The sequence below is a fragment of the Oncorhynchus gorbuscha genome, linkage group LG24 (genome assembly GCF_021184085.1).
Source record: "Oncorhynchus gorbuscha isolate QuinsamMale2020 ecotype Even-year linkage group LG24, OgorEven_v1.0, whole genome shotgun sequence".
In the NCBI taxonomy this organism is placed as follows: Eukaryota; Metazoa; Chordata; class Actinopteri; order Salmoniformes; family Salmonidae; genus Oncorhynchus; species Oncorhynchus gorbuscha.
In genome coordinates, this window is record NC_060196.1 from 9651156 (window position 1) to 9671304 (window position 20149).

General features: G+C 48.7%; 1 protein-coding gene across 14 annotated transcripts in view; it reads left to right on the forward strand.

Annotated features, from left to right (window-relative positions):
• LOC124011990 (teneurin-3) overlaps positions 1-20149 on the forward strand; it is a 360816-nt gene that overhangs the window by 301378 nt on the left and 39289 nt on the right. For all 14 annotated transcript variants that reach the window (XM_046325296.1, XM_046325297.1, XM_046325298.1 and 11 more), the window contains 6 exons: positions 5948-6049; positions 6235-6408; positions 6654-7264; positions 11499-11674; positions 15027-15262; positions 16994-17290. In XM_046325296.1, the coding sequence (XP_046181252.1) occupies positions 5948-6049; positions 6235-6408; positions 6654-7264; positions 11499-11674; positions 15027-15262; positions 16994-17290 (1596 nt within the window). The remainder of the gene's footprint in view (positions 1-5947; positions 6050-6234; positions 6409-6653; positions 7265-11498; positions 11675-15026; positions 15263-16993; positions 17291-20149) is intronic.

The following is a 20149-nucleotide window of genomic DNA, read 5'->3' on the forward strand; positions in this document are numbered from 1 at the left end:
TGTCACCCTTACTATGTTCTGTCACCCTTACTATGTTCTGTCACCCTTACTATGTTCTGTCACCCTTACTATGTTCTGTCACCCTTACTATGTTCTGTCACCCTTACTATATAAAGCACTATATAAACCATCAAAGTGCTAATTTGGCAATATATACTCAGTCCACATAGACTCTGTGTTGTAGACCGTAGTAGATGGTGTGACTGGCTAGTATCGACAGGGGGGTTGTCTCATCTGAGAGAACCAGCCAGTGTGTGTTGTGTTCTCCCCTACTGAGTGGCCGTGCCCCCTATTAAAGGCCTTAAGCTCCCCCTGCTGGCCGCTCGCTATACCCCTATGGCGTAGGGTACAGGACCAGGGTTGGGGACGATTCCATTTCAATTCAACCAATTCAGGAAGTAAACTGAAATTACACAATGAGAAAAGTTTCATTCTGACTATAAAACTTCAATTAATAGCCTGGGTGTTTATTTGCTTAAACAACTAAAAACAGCAGGTGCTTATTGGAGACATGCTTTAATTTGAGTCTATTTCCTTAGTGCACACAGCTTTTGCTCATTTGCACATTTCCTGCACTAATGTGTTATCATTTACACACTGTGTCACGTTTCTTTGGTCTCATTATACCTAAACAAACAAAAAAGTTCAAAACTTTTCCTTGTGCATTTTCGTCGGTTCTGCCGATTTCTAGGGCTCTGTACTCTCGAAGCTCTTGACTGTTTTTGTGCTTGTCAGTTAGCTAGCAGTTCTCAGCTGTTAGCAGCCAATGGCTAGTGTTTCTTATTGGCAATATAAACTGATGATTATCATAATTTTTCGAGTCATTACTGAATTATCCAATGTAACAAATCAAACATTAAACCTTGTAAACAATTCATGGTAATTCATGGTAACCTCATAAACAATTCATGGTAATTCATGGTAACCTCATAAACAATTCATGGTAATTCATGGTAACCTCATAAACAATTAATGGTTATTCATGGTAACCTCATAAACAATTCATGGTAATTCATGGTAACCTCATAAACAATTCATGGTAATTCATGGTAACCTCATAAACAATTCATGGTAAGTCATGGTAACCTCATAAACAAGTCATGGTAATTCATGGTAACCTCATAAACAATTCATGGTAATTCATGGTAATTCATGGTAACCTCATAAACAATTCATGGTAATTCATGGTAACCTCATAAACAATTCATGGTAATTCATGGTAACCTCATAAACAATTCATGGTAATTCATGGTAACCTCATAAACAATTCATGGTAATTCATGGTAACCTCATAAACAATTCATGGTAAGTCATGGTAACCTCATAAACAAGTCATGGTAATTCATGGTAACCTCATAAACAATTCATGGTAATTCATGGTAATTCATGGTAACGTCATAAACAAGTCATGGTAATTCATGGTAACCTCATAAACAATTCATGGTAATTCATGGTAATTCATGGTAACGTCATAAACAATTCATGGTAATTCATGGTAACCTCATAAACAATTCATGGTAATTCATGGTAACGTCATAAACAATTCATTCAGACCCGGCGTTTATTTGAACCAGGCTTGTATTTGCTGAAATGTGTGCAGTTGCTCAGCTATTAAAAGGGACAGGTTATAATTTGAAACTCAGCGTCTAATTGAAGTTCTACAGTTGTTCACTTCCTGAATTGCCAAATTGAAATGGAACTGACCCCAACCCCAGACAGCACTATGGCCCTCAGCCTCAGCTCTTTCTAAGGGCCAAATCCAACTCCAGGTATTTCAGGGTCCGGTTTGGATCTCACTTTATTGTTGAAAGACAGGAATCATCTGAGGATTATGAGGGAATAGGATGTGTCAATCATAATACTGTTCCTGAAAGTGGCCTCCCCTATTGGAGGTCTTACTAGGCGCTTCTCCTGGATTATCCAATCAGAATGGGCTATTTTGAGCTTTAGGGAAGCACTGAAGTGGGTTATCTTGAGTGATAGGCTACTAATGGTGCTGTCTAGATGGTGGTAGTTTCGTTGATGTTTGTTGCCAAACTGAGAGCCCAAGAGAATGTCAGTTTTCTGACTGACAGTACATTGACAGTGTGCTGAACTAATGTAATGCATAAGCAGTGTGGGCAAGTCAGGTATTTGTTGTGTTGTCTCTGAGTCCCCTGTGCCTTCCACTGCTAGCTAGATCAGTGTGTGTGTGTGTGTGTGTGTGTGTGTGTGTGTGTGTGTGTGTGTGTGTGTGTGTGTGTGTGTGTGTGTGTCTGTGTGTGTGTCTGTCTGTCTGTCTGTCTGTCTGTCTGTCTGTCTGTGTGTGTGTGTGTGTGTGTGTGTGTGTGTCTGTCTGTGTGTCTGTCTGTCTGTCTGTCTGTCTGTCTGTCTGTCTGTCTGTCTGTCTGTCTGTCTGTCTGTCTGTCTGTCTGTCTGTCTGTCTGTCTGTCTGTCTGTCTGTCTGTCTGTCTGTCTGTCTGTCTGTGTGCCCTGAACTATCCCTATATCAGTCCTCGCTATACCTCACTTCCTCCGATTCCCCGTCTCTCAAAACAGAAATCCCAGAGACAGATTCGCTCAGATCATTTCTCTCCATCTCTTCCTTTCTTCTTTGGACTCACTCCTCCTCCTTCTCATCCTCTTCTCCTCTGTCACAACCACAGAGCGAGGGAGAGAGTCCCCAGTGACAAAGAGAGAGAGAAACACAGAGTTGAGTTATTCAGAGAGGAACATATCTGCAGTACCCATGGGTCCGGGGGGAAGAATGGGGAAGAGACACAGTGTAGCGCAGCCAGCCAGGGAGGGAGAAGAAGTCTGTCCGCGTCCCAAATATCACCTTATTCCCTAGATAGTGCACTAAATAGGGAACAGGGTGCCATGCGGGAAGCAGCCTTGGACTCAATGGAGCAAAAACAAACCGAAGACAGCTCTGTGTCAGTTAAAACAGGCAGCAGAAACACATCCACGCGTTACACTGCAACTTCCAACCACTGTCACCTCAACATGTCCAGAGGTATGAAATCAAATGTTCCCATACACATACTGTACTGTAGAGAGGTGAGTCCCCGACATCTCTTGCCTCAGTGCTTTCAAGGCTATAACACTTTCTCTCTCTCCAGCTCTCTCCCTCCAGCTCTCTCTCTCCAACTCTTTCTCTCCAACTCTCTCTCTCCAACTCTCTCTCCAACTGTCTCTCTCCAGCTCACCCTCTCCAACTCTCTCTCTCCAACTCTCTCTCCAGCTCTCTCTCTCCAACTCTCTCTCTCCAGCTCTCTCCCTCCAGCTCTCTCTCTCCAGCTCTCTCCCTCCAACTCTCTCTCTCCAACTCTCTCTCTCCAACTCTCTCTCTCCAACTCTCTCTCTCCAACTGTCTCTCTCCAGCTCACTCTCTCCAGCTCACTCTCTCCAGCTCACTCTCTCCAACTCTCTCTCTCCAACTCTCTCTCCAGCTCTCTCTCTCCAGCTCTCTCTCTCCAGCTCTCTCCCTCCAGCTCTCTCCCTCCAGCTCTCTCTCTCCAGCTCTCTCTCTCCAACTCTCTCTCTCCAACTCTCTCTCTCCAACTGTCTCTCTCCAGCTCACTCTCTCCAACTCTCTCTCTCCAACTCTCTCTCTCCAACTCTCTCTCCAGCTCTCTCTCTCCAACTCTCTCTCTCCAGCTCTCTCCCTCCAGCTCTCTCCCTCCAGCTCTCTCCCTTCAGCTCTCTCTCTCCAACTCTCTCTCTCCAACTCTCTCTCTCCAACTCTCTCTCTCCAGCTCTCTCCCTCCAGCTCTCTCTCTCCAGCTCTCTCCCTCCAACTCTCTCTCTCCAACTCTCTCTCTCCAACTCTCTCTCTCCAGCTCACTCTCTCCAGCTCACTCTCTCCAGCTCACTCTCTCCAGCTCACTCTCTTCAACTCTCTCTCTCCAACTCTCTCTCTCCAGCTCTCTCCCTCCAGCTCTCTCTCTCCAGCTCTCTCTCTCCAGCTCTCTCTCTCCAACTCTCTCTCTCCAACTCTCTCTCTCCAACTCTCTCTCAAACTGTCTCTCTTCAGCTCACTCTCTCCAGCTCACTCTCTCCAACTCTCTCTCTCCAACTCTCTCTCTCCAACTCTCTCTCCAGCTCTCTCTCTCCAACTCTCTCTCTCCAGCTCTCTCCCTCCAGCTCTCTCTCTCCAGCTCTCTCTCTCCAGCTCTCTCCCTCCAGCTCTCTCTCTCCAGCTCTCTATCTCCAACTGTCTCTCTCCAACTGTCTCTCTCCAGCTCTCTCTCTCCAGCTCTCTCTCTCTCCAGCTCTTTCTCTCCAACTGTCTCTCTCCAGCTCTCTCTCTCCAGGAGCTATGTTGAGAAGTTGACGATTGAACTCCGCTGTGCACTGCAGTTGCTTCCAACTGATGTTTTTGTGCATCTGAATAGACAGGAATGCTCTGTTGTCATTTCATTTTCCTCAACTTTCCTCCACTTCCATTTCCACAGGGGGGAAAAGCAGGGTTAAGGTTAAGTATTTGTAGCACTTTGAGAGGCGAAGTAAGAAACACAGTCTGTCTTCCAGTCACTGCATGGTACCAAATAGTGGCTCTTTATAGTGCAGCTTTAGCCATGTATAATGTATGGCCTGTAACTGGCAGGGAAGAGCTTTCATGTGGTCAAGCAGAAGGCTAAAAGCGTCATTACCTTTTAATGGTCCTCTGCTGAGGTGCTTAACCTGCCAGGTCACTTAGGGTCGGGGGTGGGGTGAAGACGACAGGTCCCTAAACTACCGCTGTGCCCGGAGCTCTACAACACTAATGGTGCAGAAGTGTGTGTTTTGGGGGGGCGGTCTGGGGGCGGGAGTGTGTGTGTGCGTTCTCTTCATATCATCTTTACCATCACATTTTGTCCGCCTGCATACCCTGCTCCTCTACAGGTAGAAAGGGAATGAGAGAGAAGTCTCGTTTAGATAATAAAACTTTAACGTTTACGTCTCTCTTTCTCTCTCCTCTTTGTTTTGCCAGCAGAGAGTTGCTTCCCTCAGGCGATGAGGGAACGCATCAATTCGCAGTGTGTGTGTGTGTGTGTGTGTGTGTGTGTGTGTGTGTGTGTGTGTGTGTGTGTGTGTGTGTGTGTGTGTGTGTGTGTGTGTGTGTGTGTGTGTGTGTGTGTGTGTGTGTGTGTGTGTGTGTGTGTGTGTGTGTGTGTGTGTCTTAAAATATAGTAAATGACCCGGTGGCTGATTTAAATTGAATCAGAGTGAAGCACACAATGTATAAGTCCTGAGAAGTAAAGGATCCTTCTTCATCAGTGTCACAGACAGCGCTCAGAGGGGGAGGACGGGGTAGAGGAGTTGAAGGAGGGGGTAGAGTGGTGGAAGGAGGGGAAAGAGGGGGTAGAGGGTTGGAAGGACGGAGTAGAGGAGTGGAAGGAGGGGGTAGAGGGGTGGAAGGAGGGGGTAGAGGGGTGGAAGGAGGGGGTAGAGGAGTGGAAGGAGGGGGTAGAGGGGTGGAAGGAGGGGGTAGAGGGGTGGAAGGAGGGGGTAGAGGGGGTGGAAGGAGGGGGTAGAGGAGTGGAAGGAGGGGGTAGAGGGGTGGAAGGAGGGGGTAGAGGGGTGGAAGGAGGGGGTAGAGGAGTGGAAGGAGGGGGTAGAGGGGTGGAAGGAGGGGGTAGAGGGGTGGAAGGAGGGGGTAGAGGAGTGGAAGGAGGGGGTAGAGGGGTGGAAGGAGGGGTGCAAAGCAGCACTAGACTCACATCTCATCTGTTCTGTGTTTGAGGGCTGATTTGTTTGTTTCTGTCATCTTTACAGAACTTTTGCGGATAGTTTTCACCCCTTCAGGCTAATAAAGGTTCTGTTTGATTTCTTTTTCTTCTCCTTTAAGTGGATGTAAATTGTTTAGTGTTTTTGGGTCTGTAATGTCTTTTTGGTTACGTGTCAGACCCCAGCTGTCACACTTGGCGTTGGATAATGAGGATCCTAATAAATCAAATCAAATCTCTGCTCTGCTCTGCTGTAGGTTCGTCTGGAGTGGCCCACAGCTCTGGCCATCAACCCCATGGATAATTCCATCTATGTCCTGGACAACAACGTGGTGCTGCAGATCACTGAGAACAGACAGGTGACCATCACACTCCCACATAGGAACACTTCTATTACATACACAAATATGTTCATGCTTGTAGTGGGGACAATGCATGATGGGTAAGGCGAGATGGAAGGATGCACCGACACATTGGGTCTAAATAAGCCTTGGCCAAGATACTGGTCGCCTCTTTGACTAGTGTTGTTGCTGTGTCTCAACAGGTGCGCATCGTGGCGGGACGCCCCATGCACTGCCAGGTGCCGGGTATAGAATACACGCTGGGCAAGCGGGCGGTGCAGACCATGCTGGAGGGAGCTGCCGCCATCGCCCTCTCCTACAGTGGCGTGCTCTACATCGCCGAGACTGATGAGAAGAAGATACACCGCATCCGCCAGGTCATATAGTCCTGTAATATAGTACAATGATATGTCATGAGATGCAAACGAAGAGGGCGAAAAAGACCAAGAACAACGTACTGTTGTATTTGCCGTTCTTGCTGGCACTGTTTTTGCAGATGGTGCCTATTTTGTATACCTTTCAATAATTGTTAAATCATTGTTTTTACCCTCGTTGCACTGATTGTAAGTGACTCTGGTTAAGAGCATTCTGCTAAATGATTCAACTTTACATGCAAATGTAGGTGTCCACGGACGGCGAGATCACGCCCTTGGCCGGAGCTCTGTCCGACTGCGACTGCAAGAACGACGCCAACTGCGACTGCTACCAGACGGGTGACGGCTACGCCAAAGACGCCCGCCTCAACTCGCCCTCCTCGCTGGTCGTCTCGCCCGACGGTACGCTCTACGTGGCCGACCTGGGAAACATCCGCATCCGCGCCGTACGCCGCAACCAACCGCCGTCGGGCTCCGCCGTGTCCGGCCCGGGCTCCTTCGAGGTGGCCTCGCCGTCGTCCCAGGAGCTCTACGTGTTTGATTCCAACGGAACCCACCAGTTCACCATGTCTCTCGTCACCGGGGACTACAAGTACAACTTCAGCTATAGCAACGAGGAGGACGTTACAGCCGTGACGGATAGTAGTGGCAACACCTTGAGGATCCGCCGCGACCCCAACCGGATGCCGGTGCGGATCGTTGCCCCGGACAACCAGGTGATCTGGCTGACAATCGGGACCAATGGCGGGTTGAAGACACTGACGGCCCAGGGACAGGAACTGGTGCTGTTCACCTACCATGGCAACAGTGGGCTGCTCGCCACCAAGACCATACAGATAGGATGGACCACCTTCTATGAGTAAGTAGTACTTACTGACCAGCAAAGACTTGGGGCTCCATTCTGACTGACTGACTGACTGACTATCTCACTAACTATCTGACTGACTATCTGACTGACTATCTGACTGACTATCTGACTGACTGACTGACTATCTCACTAACTATCTGACTGACTATCTGACTGACTATCTGACTGACTATATGACTGACTATATGACTGACTATATGACTGGCTATATGACTGACTATATGACTGACTATATGACTGGCTATCTGACTGACTATCTGACTGACTATCTGACTGACTGACTGACTATCTCACTAACTATCTGACTGACTATCTGACTGACTGACTGACTATCTCACTAACTATCTGACTGACTATCTGACTGACTATCTGACTGACTATCTGACTGACTATCTGACTGACTGACTGACTATCTCACTAACTATCTGACTGACTATCTGACTGACTATCTGACTGACTATATGACTGACTATATGACTGACTATATGACTGGCTATATGACTGACTATATGACTGACTATATGACTGGCTATCTGACTGACTATCTGACTGACTATCTGACTGACTGACTGACTATCTCACTAACTATCTGACTGACTATCTGACTGACTATCTGACTGACTATCTGACTGACTTTATGACTGACTATATGACTGACTATCTGACTGACTATCTGACTGACTATATGACTGACTATATGACTGACTATCTGACTGACTATCTGACTGACTATCTGACTGGCTATATGACTGGCTATATGACTGACTATATGACTGACTATATGACTGACTATCTGACTGACTATATGACTGACTATTTGACTGACTATATGACTGACTATATGACTGAGTATCTGACTGACTATATGACTGACTATATGACTGACTATATGACTGACTATCTGACTGACTATCTGACTGACTATCTGACTGACTATATGACTGAGTATCTGACTGCCCCACTGTAAGAGAAGTCTATCTCCCTCTGATGTACCCTCAGACTGTGTAAGGAAGTGTCAGTGTCCCCATTTTTGTGACCGTCCCTTGTCCCTTAAGTCATAACTCTTACAACACGAAGATGTCCTTCATCATCCTATATCTTCTAGTGATTGGCTGTGTGTATACTATAGAGCCAGCAGCCATCTTCTCTGCACTTCCATCTGATCAGTATTAGTAAGGCAGGGGCTGAACAATGCCTGCTCAGCAAAACCCTGTCACACACACACACACACACACACACACACACACACACACACACACACACACACACACACACACACACACACACACACACACACACACACACACACACTCCCTCCCATATACACACACAACACAACTCAGGGGAAATCTTTATAGAAAACTTTCCGTTCCGTTTCACCTTGTGCTTGCACCACGTTCCAACACATGGAGGAATAGTTGTAAATTATGCAGTGTGTGTGTGTGTCCTGCTTGGAGGGGAGCTCATCTGGGAGCCACACCCACTGTCACCATGGAGGAAATATGTAAAAATGGAGGGAGAACAGAGAGAGGAGAGAGAGAAGAGTGCGAGACAGAGAGAGTCATAAAGTGCTTGTTACTCCCAGAGCAGACATACACCAGCAGACACAGGGCTGTCACTACATCTCTCGCTAAATGTGATAGTAGGCTAGCACGCACACACACGGACACACACACACACACACACGGACACACACACACACACACACACACACAAACACACACACACACACATACGCTGACACTGCCTCCAGGCACCAAAATAGACTCCCAGCCATAATGGGACAGCAGAGGCCCTAGTCAGCTAGGCCAGTGTGATCATTCAGCTTCTATAGCCCCAAACTTTTACCACAGAGCCCTTGCCAAAAAGACTGCCTCTGAGTCTGAACCCAAACCCTGACCCCTATTCCCTCGTACAAACCAGCAGCCATTCATACATCGTCCCCACTGTAGAACTACAGTATCCTTAAATACATGTACAAAAACAAACAAATGTTTCCTGATCTTTCTCTCAGATATAGGGGAGACACTTCAAAACAAACAAATCTGTTCCATGTAGTGAATCTGTTATTCAGCGTGTTTGTATGGGCTAATACCAGTAAGGATAAACATGTATATTTTTGGGAATACTTCAAGGGGTCTTAAAATTCAAAATCAAATAACAAAATGTTTCTTTCTTTTCATTCTTAAAACAATTCCATATATATTTTCCTCTTTTTCTCCCCTCTCTCTCCCTCCCTCTGTCTTCTCCCCTCTCTCTCTCTCTCCCTCTGTCTTCTCTCCTCTCTCCCTTTCTCTGTCTTCTCCCCTCTCCCTCCCTCTGTCTGTCTTCTCTCCTCTCTCCCTCTGTCTTCTCCCCTCTCTCTTTCTCTGTCTTCTCCCCTCTCTCTCACTCTGTCTTCTCTCTCCCTCCCTATGTCTTCTCCCCTCTCTCTCTCTCTCTCCCTCTGTCTTCTCCCCTCTCTCTCTCTTTCTCTGTCTTCTCCCCTCTCTCTCACTCTGTCTTCTCTCTCCCTCCCTATGTCTTCTCCCCTCTCTCTCTCTCTCTCCCTCCCTATGTCTTCTCCCCTCTCTCTCTCTCTCTCCCTCTGTCTTCTCCCCTCTCGTTCCCTCTGTATTCTCCCATCGCTCTCTTTCTCTGTCTTCTCCCCTCTCTTTCTCTGTCTTCTCCCCTCTCTCTCACTCTGTCTTCTCTCTCCCTCCCTATGTCTCTCTCCCCTCTCTCTCACTCTGTCTTCTCCCTTCTCTCTCTCTCTCCCTCTGCTTTCTCCCCTCTCTCTCCCTCTTTCTTCTCCCCTCCCTCTCCCTCTCTCTATCTTCTCTCCTCTCTCCCTTTCTCTGTCTTCTCCCCTCTCTCTCCCTCTGTCTGTCTTCTCTCCTCTCTCCCTCTCTCTGTCTTCTCTCCCTTTCTCTGTCTTCTCCCCTCTTTCTCTGTCTTCTCCCCTCTCTATCCCTCTGTCTGTCTTCTCTCCTCTCTCCCTTTCTCTATCTTCTCTCCTCTCTCCCTTTCTCTGTCTTCTCCCTTCTTTCTCTGTCTTCTCCCCTCTCTCTCTTCTCTCCTCTCGCCCTTCCTCTGTCTTCTCCCCTCTCTCTCCCTCTCTCTGTCTTCTCTCCTCTCTCCCTTTCTCTGTCTTCTCCCCTCTTTCTCTGTCTTCTCCCCTCTCTCTCTTCTCTCCTCTCTCCCTTCCTCTGTCTTCTCCCCTCTCTCTCTTCTCTCCTCTCTCCCTCTCTCTGTCTTCTCTCCTCTCTCCCTTCCTCTGTCTTCTCTCCTCTCTCCCTTCCTCTGTCTTCTCTCCTCTCTCCCTTCCTCTGTCTTCTCTCCTCTCTCCCTTTCTCTGTCTTCTCCCCTCTTTCTCTGTCTTCTCCCTTCTCTCTCCATCTGTCTGTCTTCTCTCCTCTCTCACTTTCTCCGTCTTCTCTCCTCTCTCCCTTTCTCTGTCTTCTCTCCTCTCTCCCTTTCTCTGTCTTCTCCCCTCTCCCTCCCTCTGTCTGTCTTCTCTCCTCTCTCCCTCTGTCTTCTCTCCTCTCTCCCTTTCTCTGTCTTCGCCCCTCTTTCTCTGTCTTCTCCCCTCTCTCTCCCTCTCTCTGTCTTCTCTCCTCTCTCTCTCTTCTCCCCTCTCTCTCCCTTTCTCTGTCTTCTCCCATCTTTCTCTGTCTTCTCCCCTCTCTCTCCCCTCTCTCTATCTTCTCTCCCCTCTCTCTCTTCTCCCTTCTCTCTCCCTTTCTGTCTTTTCCCCTCTTTCTCTGTCTTCTCTCCTCTCTTCTCCCCTCTCTCTCTCCCTCTCTCTGTCTTCTCCCCTCTTTCTCTGTCTTCTCCCCTCTCTCTCCCTTTCTGTCTTTTCCCCTCTTTCTCTGTCTTCTCTCCTCTCTCTCTCTTCTCCCCTCTCTCTCACTTTCTCTGTCTTCTCTCTCTCTTCTCCCCTCTCTCTCTCTCCCTCTCTCTGTCTTCTCTCCGCTCTCTCTCTTCTCCACTCTCTCTCCCCCTCTCTGTCTTCTCTCCTCTCTCTATCTTCTCTCCTCTCTGTCTTCTCTCATCTCTCTATCTTATCTCCTCTCTATCTCTCTGTCTTCTCTCCTCTCTCTATCTTATCTCCTCTCTATCTCTCTGTCTTCTCTCCCTCTCTCTATCTTCTCTCCTCTCTCTCTCTCGCTCTCTCTGTCTTCTCCCCTCTCTCTCCCTCTCTCTTTCTCTTCTTCCCCTATCTTTCTATCTCCATTCCCTCCAGTTATGACAGTGAAGGTCGCCTAACCAACGTGACGTTCCCTACGGGGGTGGTGACCAACCTGCACGGGGACATGACCGGGGCCATCACGGTGGACATTGAGACGTCCGGCCGCGACGAGGACGTCAGCATCACCACTAACCTCTCCTCCATCGACTCCTTCTACACTCTGGTCCAGGGTAAGTAGAGGTGGGGAGGTGTGTGTGTGTGTGTGTGTGTGTGTGTGTGTGTGTGTGTGTGTGTGTGTGTGTGTGTGTGTGTGTGTGTGTGTGTGTGTGTGTGTGTGTGTGTGTGTGTGTGTGTGTGTGTGTGTGTGTGTGTGTGTGTGTGTGTGTGTGTGTGTGTGTGTGTGTGTGTGTGTGTCTGTCTCAACTTTGTGAATACCAGTCATGAATTTTAATGAGCCACATTGATAACCAACAGCATTGATTAGTCGAACGTCAACACAATACTAATGACTTCACCAATTACTCAATGGGCATTAATCCCTGATCCCCTTTCATTATTAAAGAGGTCATAAAATAAAGACAGCTCAGAGATCAATATACTTAATCATACAACAGTAACTGTCTGTTTGTAGACAGAGGAGTGGAGTGGTGAGGAGAAGAGAGGACAGGGGAGGAGAAGAGCAGAGGAGAAGAGAGAAGAGAGGAGATAAAATAAGAGGAGAAGAGAGGAGAGGAGAGGAAATTATAGAAGAGGCAAGGAGAGGAAATGACAGGAGAGGAGGAGAGGAGAGCAGAGCAGAGGAGTGCAGATGAGAGGAGAGGAGAGGAGTGCAGAGGAGAGGAGAGGAGAGCAGAGGACAGGAGAGGAGAGGACAGGAGAGGAGAGGACAGGAGAGGAGAGGAGAGGAGAGGAGAGGAGAGGAGAGGAGGAGAGGAGAGCAGAGGAGTGCAGAGGAGAGGAGTGCAGAGGAGAGGAGAGGAAAGGACAGGAGAGGAGGAGAGGAGAGTAGAGTGCAGAGGAGAGGAGATAAGAGGAGGAGAGCAGAGGAGAGGAGAGGAAAGGACAGGAGAGGAGGAGAGGAGAGAAGTGCAGAGGAGTGCAGATGAGAGGACAGGAGAGGAGTGCAGAGGAGAGGAGAGGAGAGGAGTGCAGAGGAGAGGAGCGCAGAGGAGAGGAGATGAGAGGAAAGGACAGGAGAGGAGGAGAGGAGAGCAGGGGGAGAGGAGTGCAGAGGAGAGGAGATGAGAGGAAAGGACAGGAGAGGAGGAGAGGAGAGGAGAGCAGAGGAGTAGAGTGCAGAGGAGAGGAGATGAGAGGAAAGGACAGGAGAGGAGGAGAGCAGAGAAGAGGAGAGGAGAGGAGGACAGAGGAGAGGAGAGGAGAGGAGAGGAAAGGAGAGGAGAAGAAAGGAGAGGAGAAGAAAGGAGAGGAGAAGAAAGGAGAGGAGAGGAGAAGAGGAGATGAGAGGAGAGGAGAGGAGAAGAAAGGAGAGGAGAAGAGGAGATGAGAGGAGAGGAGAGGAAAGAAGAGGAGATGAGAAGAAAGGAGAGGAGAAGAAAGGAGAGGAGAGAAGAGGAGAGGAGAAGAAAGTTGAGGAGAGGAGAAGAAAGGAGAGGAGAGAAGAGGAAAGAAGAGGAGAGGAAAGAAGAGGAGAGGAGAAGAAAGGAGAGGAGAAGAGGAGAGGAAAGAAGAGGAGAGGAGAAGAAAGGAGAGGAGAAGAAAGGAGAGGAGAGGAAAGGAAAGAAGAGGAGAGGAGAAGAAAGGAGAGGAGAAGAAAGGAGAGGAGAAGAGGAGATGAGAGGAGAGGAGAGGAGAGGAGAGGAAAGGAGAGGAGAGGAGAGGGAGAGGAGAGGAGAGGAGAGGAGAGGAAAGAAGAGGAGAGAGGAGAGGAGAGGAGAAGAAAGGAGAGGAGAGGAGGAGGAGAAGAAAGGAGAGGAGAAGAAAGGAGAGAGGAGAGGAGAAGAAAGGAGAGGAGAAGAAGAAAGGAGAGGAGAAGAAAGGAGAGGAGAGGAGAGGAGAGGAGGAGAGAGAGGAGAGGAGAGGAGAGGAGAGGAGAGGAGAGGAGAGGAGAGGAGAGGAGAGGAGAGGAGAGGAGAGGAGAGGAGAAGAAAGGAGAGGAGAGAGGAGGAGAGGAGAGGAGGAGAGGAGAAGAAAGAGAGGAGGAGAGGAGAAGAAAGGAGAGGAGGAAGGAGAAGAAAGGAGAGGAGAGGAGAAGAAAGGAGAGGAGAAGAAAGGAGAGGAGAGGAGAGGAGAGAGAGGAGAGGAGAGGAGAGGAGAGGAGAGGAGAGGAGAGGAGAGGAGAGGAGAGGAGAGAGAGAGAGGAGAGAGGAGAGGAGAAGAAAGGAGAGGAGAGAGGAGGAGATGAGAGGAGAGGAGAGGAAAGAAGAGGAGATGAGAAGAAAGGAGAGGAGAAGAAAGGAGAGGAGAGAAGAGGAGAGGAGAAGAAAGTTGAGGAGAGGAGAAGAAAGGAGAGGAGAGAAGAGGAAAGAAGAGGAGAGGAAAGAAGAGGAGAGGAGAAGAAAGGAGGAGAAGAGGAGAGGAAAGAAGAGGAGAGAGAAGAAAGGAGAGGAGAAGAAAGGAGAGGGAGAGGAAAGGAAAGAAGAGGAGAGGAGAAGAAAGGAGAGGAGAAGAAAGGAGAGGAGAAGAGGAGATGAGAGGAGAGGAGAGGAGAGGAGAGGAAAGGAGAGGAGAGGAGAGGAGAGGAGAGGAGAGGAGAGGAGAGGAAAGAAGAGGAGAGGAGAGGAGAGGAGAAGAAAGGAGAGGAGAGGAGAGGAGAAGAAAGGAGAGGAGAAGAAAGGAGAGGAGGAGAGGAGAAGAAAGGAGAGGAGAGGAGAAGAAAGGAGAGGAGAAGAGGAGGAGAGGAGAGGAGAGGAGAGGAGAGGAGAGAGAGGAGAGGAGAGAGAGGAGAGGAGAGGAGAGGAGAGAGAGAGGAGAGGAGAGGAGAAGAAGAGGAGAGGAGAGAGGAGGAGAGGAGAGGAGGAGAGGAGAAGAAAGGAGAGGAGAGAAGAGGAGAGGAAAGAAGAGGAGAGGAGAATGAAGGAGAGGAGAAGAAAGGAGAGGAGAGAAGATGAGAGGAGAGGAAAGAAGAGGAGAGGAGAAGAAAGGAGAGGAGAAGAAAGGAGAGGAGAGAGAGAGGAGAGGAGAGGAGAGGAGCCTTGAAGAGTTCTATCAATGCAGACCCAACATAGGAATCTTCCATCCTTTATAAAACAGAAGGGGGAATGGGGTTCTCAAATCTGAAATCAGATGTTTCTTATTTAAGCAATAAGGTCCGAGGGGGTGTGGTATACGACCAATATACCACGGCTATACCACGCTGTTCTTACGCATGACGCAACGTGGAGTGCCTGGATACAACCCTTAGCCGTGGTATATTGGCAATGTACCACAAACCCCAAGGTGCCTTATTGCTATTGTAAACTGGTTACCAACGTAATTAGAGCAGTAAAAATACATGTTTTGTCGTACCTACCCGTAGTATACGGTCTGATATACCCCGGCTGTCAGCCAATCAACATTCAACCACCCAGTTTCTATTCTTTATTATTGTCTTCATGGAATTAAACTTTCTCTCCAACACAGACCAACTAAGGAACAGCTACCAGGTGGGCTACGACCACTCTCTGAGGGTGATCTATGCCAACGGGATGGACACACACTACCAGACGGAGCCCCACATCCTGGCGGGCGCTGCCAACCCCACGGTGGCACGGAGGAACATGACGCTGCCCGGGGAGAACGGGCAGAACCTGGTGGAGTGGCGCTTCCGCAAAGAGCAGACCCGGGGGAAAGTCATCGTGTTCGGGAGGAAGCTCAGGGTGAGAAGGGAGTTTGATGGAGAGTGGCGGCCATTTTTGTTTGATTGTTGTTTTGTTTAAACTGCAAAGTCAATTAGCTATATCGTCAAAATATAAGCGGTAAATGAGGTATTTTGTCTTGATTTAGGGTTAGGCATAAGGCTTATAAGAGGAACTGCCATTTTGTTTTGTCGACAGATGTGGAGGTTGGGGGTTTCTTTTTTCCTTTTTTGGCTGTAGCAGCTTGGCACCTTTCACACACTTCCCAGCGGGCATAGCTGATTAAAACATCATTACTATCTGTCTAGGGGTTTCTGATGTGGATTCTAACAGTTGGGGTTTCACAGCCTCTCTCTTCCCTCTGAGGTGATTTAGTCAGATCTTTGGCTGCCACTTCCTTCTCGTATTTACCATGACATCATTCAAACATAGGCTACAATATAGGACGGGTCTTGGTCGAGGTTTGTTGCTAACTACGATATGGATTTAACCACTGCAAGGGAGTGAGACTATTAGTGACAGTTTGCCGACTCGTCAAGGGTTAATTCCCTAATTTCCATATCTGATGCCTCCTGTATGTGAACTAAAGCTGATGGGACACACACATGGATGGGACACACACGACACAAACACACACGTCCTGCTACATCTAATGGTGGGGTTGCATATTCTGAGCCGTTCCCTCGGTCAGAGAAGAGGGCTGGTCTCCAAGGTGTTAACCACTCCTCCTTCCAGTGTCTGTCTTCATCGCTCTCTCTCTCGAAAGACTGCTCTCTGTATGTCCCAAATGGCACCCTAGTCCCTATACAGTGCACTACTTTTGACCAGGACCCATAGGGACACTGGACATGCACTATGTAGAGAATAGGGTGGCATTTGGGACTCAACCCATTTCTGTCTGGATCTCAGCCTCCTCGTCTCATTACTGAAGAATGTCCAGGAGGAATCAGGGGCCTTCGCTTACAAAAAACACATGAAGGCCATATTGACATCCTTCCACTGTTTTCTTTCCCTCGTTCTTTTTCTCGTTCCCTCGTTTTGCTGGCAACATGAAAACCTGAAGGGGGGAGCGGGCAGGTAGGCTAGGTCGGTGTCCCCACGGCATCCATCCCAGCAGGAAATGACATGCTTTCTTATGGGAAATAAATTGAGGCCGGGGTCACGTTCTGTTGGCTAGTGTCTCGGTGTGTCTCGGCGGCATTCCGAAGGCACCCAGCTCCCAATAGGCTGAGAGAGAGACTCTGCATGGTTACCATCACCATATTATTCTCACTCTCTCGCTCTCTTTCTCTCTGTCTCTCCACCTCGCTGAATTCCTAGGGGAGGTAATTTATGAAAGCAGTCAAAAGCAAGAGTTTGAACACACGCCAGCCAGTCTCTTACTTTAATGAAACTCCCTTCACAATAACGGCTAATCGAATGCTAATAATCCCTTAAATGAATTCAGTGTCGCTCTTGAGAATCGATCACGGTAAACAGCGGTTTAAACAAACAGCGGGGTCATTGGGAGGCGATAAATAGCGGTTCTGGGTCGGGAATTGACTTTGAAAGCCGGTTCAGTTTACAGTTTCATAATTTCTCCTCTTGTGGTTGTTAGCTTTTTGTTTTAAAAGTTCAACAATCTGTCCGCATGTAAATGAAGTCGAAGTCATGTATTGTTCATAAACATTACTCCTTAGACGGCAAAACTTTTTATTGGATTTGTACAATATTTAAGTTAAAACTGTCCAACCCTTCTTCTTTTCTCTCAAGGTGAACGGCAGAAACCTTCTCTCGGTGGATTACGACCGAACTCTCCGGACAGAAAAGATCTACGACGACCACAGGAAGTTCCTGCTGAAGATCGTGTATGACACCCAGGGTCACCCTACTCTGTGGGTCCCCAGCAGTAAGCTGCTGTCAGTCAACCTTACCTACTCCAGCACGGGGCAGGTGACCAGCCTACAGAGGGGTCCCACCACAGAGAGGGTGGAGTACGATGGTCAAGGGAGGATTGTGTCCCGAGTGTTCGCCGATGGAAAGACCTGGAGTTTTACATACCTGGATAAGGTAGGAACTAGAGGAAGGAGGATCGGCTAGATTCAGCCGCGGGCCAATTCTTTTCTGGACCGGATGGTCAGGGGGCAGGAACATAATTCCAAATGATTTGTCGACAAATTGATCGCAAGAAGCCCAAACAGATATAATGTTTCACTAAAACATAATCATTCCAAACCTTGCCTACATTTCTATACGATCACGTGTCTCTCTAGTATGCGTGGGAATACTTAGGAACAGATTTCTATACGATCACGTGTCTCTCTAGTATGCGTGGGAATACTTAGGAACAGATTTCTATACGATCACGTGTCTCTCTAGTATGCGTGGGAATACTTAGGAACAGATTTCTTAAATTAAAATCACTTGGAGACGATTTCCTGATGTTTTTACTCTCTTTTACGTCCAACAATAAAAATAAAATAGAATTTTAAAAATTGCTCAGAAAACATGCTGCCAGTTGGGGAACGTGCTGCCAGTTGGGGAACGTGCTGCCAGTTGGGGAACGTGCTGCCAGTTGGGGAACGTGCTGCCAGTTGGGGAACGTGCTGCCAGTTGGGGAACGTGCTGCCAGTTGGGGAACGTGCTGCCAGTCGGGGAATGTGCTGCCAGTTGGGGAACGTGCTGCCAGTTGGGGAACGTGCTGCCAGTTGGGGAATGTGCTGCCAGTTGGGGAATGTGCTGCCAGTTGGGGAACGTGCTGCCAGTTGGGGAACGTGCTGCCAGTTGAAAAACTCACATCCACACACGCATACACACACTCTGGTGCCATGATCAGCAACACCAGCAAACACCCCATATTGACAATGCAAAAAACATTGTGAAAAAGTAGTTGAGGACTTAGTGTGAATAGACTTGCATCACCGATCAATTGCATTCCAACTAGTGTTTTGGTGAGTAGCTGAACCGATATGGTCAACGTCAAACGCAGCGCCACTTTGTTTGCTGTCAAAATGTCCCTCTTAAACTCCACTCCACTGTGTGCTGAAGAGCAGTGTTCCTACACCCTGGCATTACAGCGTCAGCTGCTAACTACACCGTGAGTCTCCCCTATAAGGAGTCTCCCCAGTAAGCTTTACCCACACACACAAACACAACCACTTTCTGTCCCTCTTTAACCATAGACGAGCTGTTCAAATCTGTAAAGACCGGTGCATCTCCTGCTATAAAAGGATTAGTGGTGGGGATAGTCGTCTATTTTCATTGTCAGCACAAAAAAACACAAGGTTATTTTCTGAAGATGAAAACAGTGGAGAATAAAAAAAGCCACTAAAGTCATTGAAGGCCCCCTTGAAAGCTATGAGTGTCAAAACAGAAAAGATGCTTTGAAAAATATACAAGGGAGTCTGCACAGGCTCTATAAAAGGACCATATTCCCTTTAGGTAGTAAGGGATATATAAAGAGAGGGGAGAGGAGGTGGTGGGGGGGGGGAGAGAGAGAGAGAGAGAGCAACAGCAGGAAGATAAAATAGACATTGTTTGTGGATGCTAGTGTACAGAGTGATGGCTTAAGAGGGACTAGTGAAGACCAGAGTTATGGAAACGAGACCCAGGGGAGAGGAGGAGGCTGGAGCCGGGGTTTCGACAGCATGGGGAGGCCACAGGGACACAACACAGAGAGAACAGAGAGAGATAGAAAGATGGAGAGTACAGAAGGAGAGAGATAGAGAAAGAGTGATAGACGGTGGGACAGAGAGAGGGTGGGAAAGAGAGAGAGAGAGGGTGGGACAGAGAGAGAGAGAGAGAGAGAGAGAGAGAGAGAGAGAGAGGGTGGGACAGAGAGTGAGAGAGAGAGGGTGGGACAGAGAGAGAGAGAGACGGTGGGACAGAGAGAGAGATAGACGGTGGGACAGAGAGAGAGAGAGAGGGTGGGACAGAGAGAGAGAGGGTGGGACAGAGAGAGAGAGGGTGGGACAGAGAGAGAGAGAGAGAGGGTAGGACAGAGAGAGAGAGAGAGAGAGGGTGGGACAGAGAGAGAGAGAGAGAGAGAGAGAGAGAGGGTGGGACAGAGAGGAGAGAGAGAGAGAGAGAGAGAGAGAGAGAGAGAGGGTGGGACAGAGAGTGAGAGAGAGAGAGAGAGAGAGAGAGAGAGAGAGAGAGAGAGAGAGAGAGAGAGAGAGAGAGAGAGAGAGAGAGAGAGAGAGAGAGAGAGAGAGAGAGAGACGGTGGGACAGAGAGAGAGAGAGGGTGGGACAGAGAGAGAGAGAGAGAGAGGGTGGGACAGAGAGAGAGATAGACGGTAGGACAGAGAGAGAGAGAGTGGGACAGAGAGAGATAGACGGTGGGACAGAGAGAGAGAGAGACGGTGGGACAGAGAGAGAGAGAGAGAGAGAGAGAGGGTGGGACAGAGAGAGAGAGAGGGTGGGACAGAGAGAGAGAGAGAGAGGGTGGGACAGAGAGAGAGAGAGAGGGTGGGACAGAGAGAGAGAGAGAGAGAGAGAGAGAGGGACAGACAGAGAGAGAGAGAGAGGGTGGGACAGAGAGAGAGAGAGAGAGAGAGAGAGAGAGAGAGAGAGAGAGAGAGAGAGACAGAGAGAGAGAGAGACGGTGGGACAGAGAGAGAGGGTGGGACAGAGAGAGAGATAGACGGTGGGACAGAGAGAGAGAGAGAGGGTGGGACAGAGAGAGAGAGAGGGGACAGGACAGAGAGAGAGGGTGGGACAGAGGGTGGGACAGAGAGAGAGAGAGGTGGGAGAGAGAGAGAGAGAGAGAGAGAGACAGAGAGAGAGAGAGAGAGGGTGGGACAGAGAGAGAGAGAGGGTGGGACAGAGAGAGAGAGAGAGAGGGTGGGACAGAGAGAGAGACGGTAGGACAGAGAGAGAGAGAGTGGGAGAGAGAGATAGAGTGGGACAGAGAGAGAGAGGGTGGGAC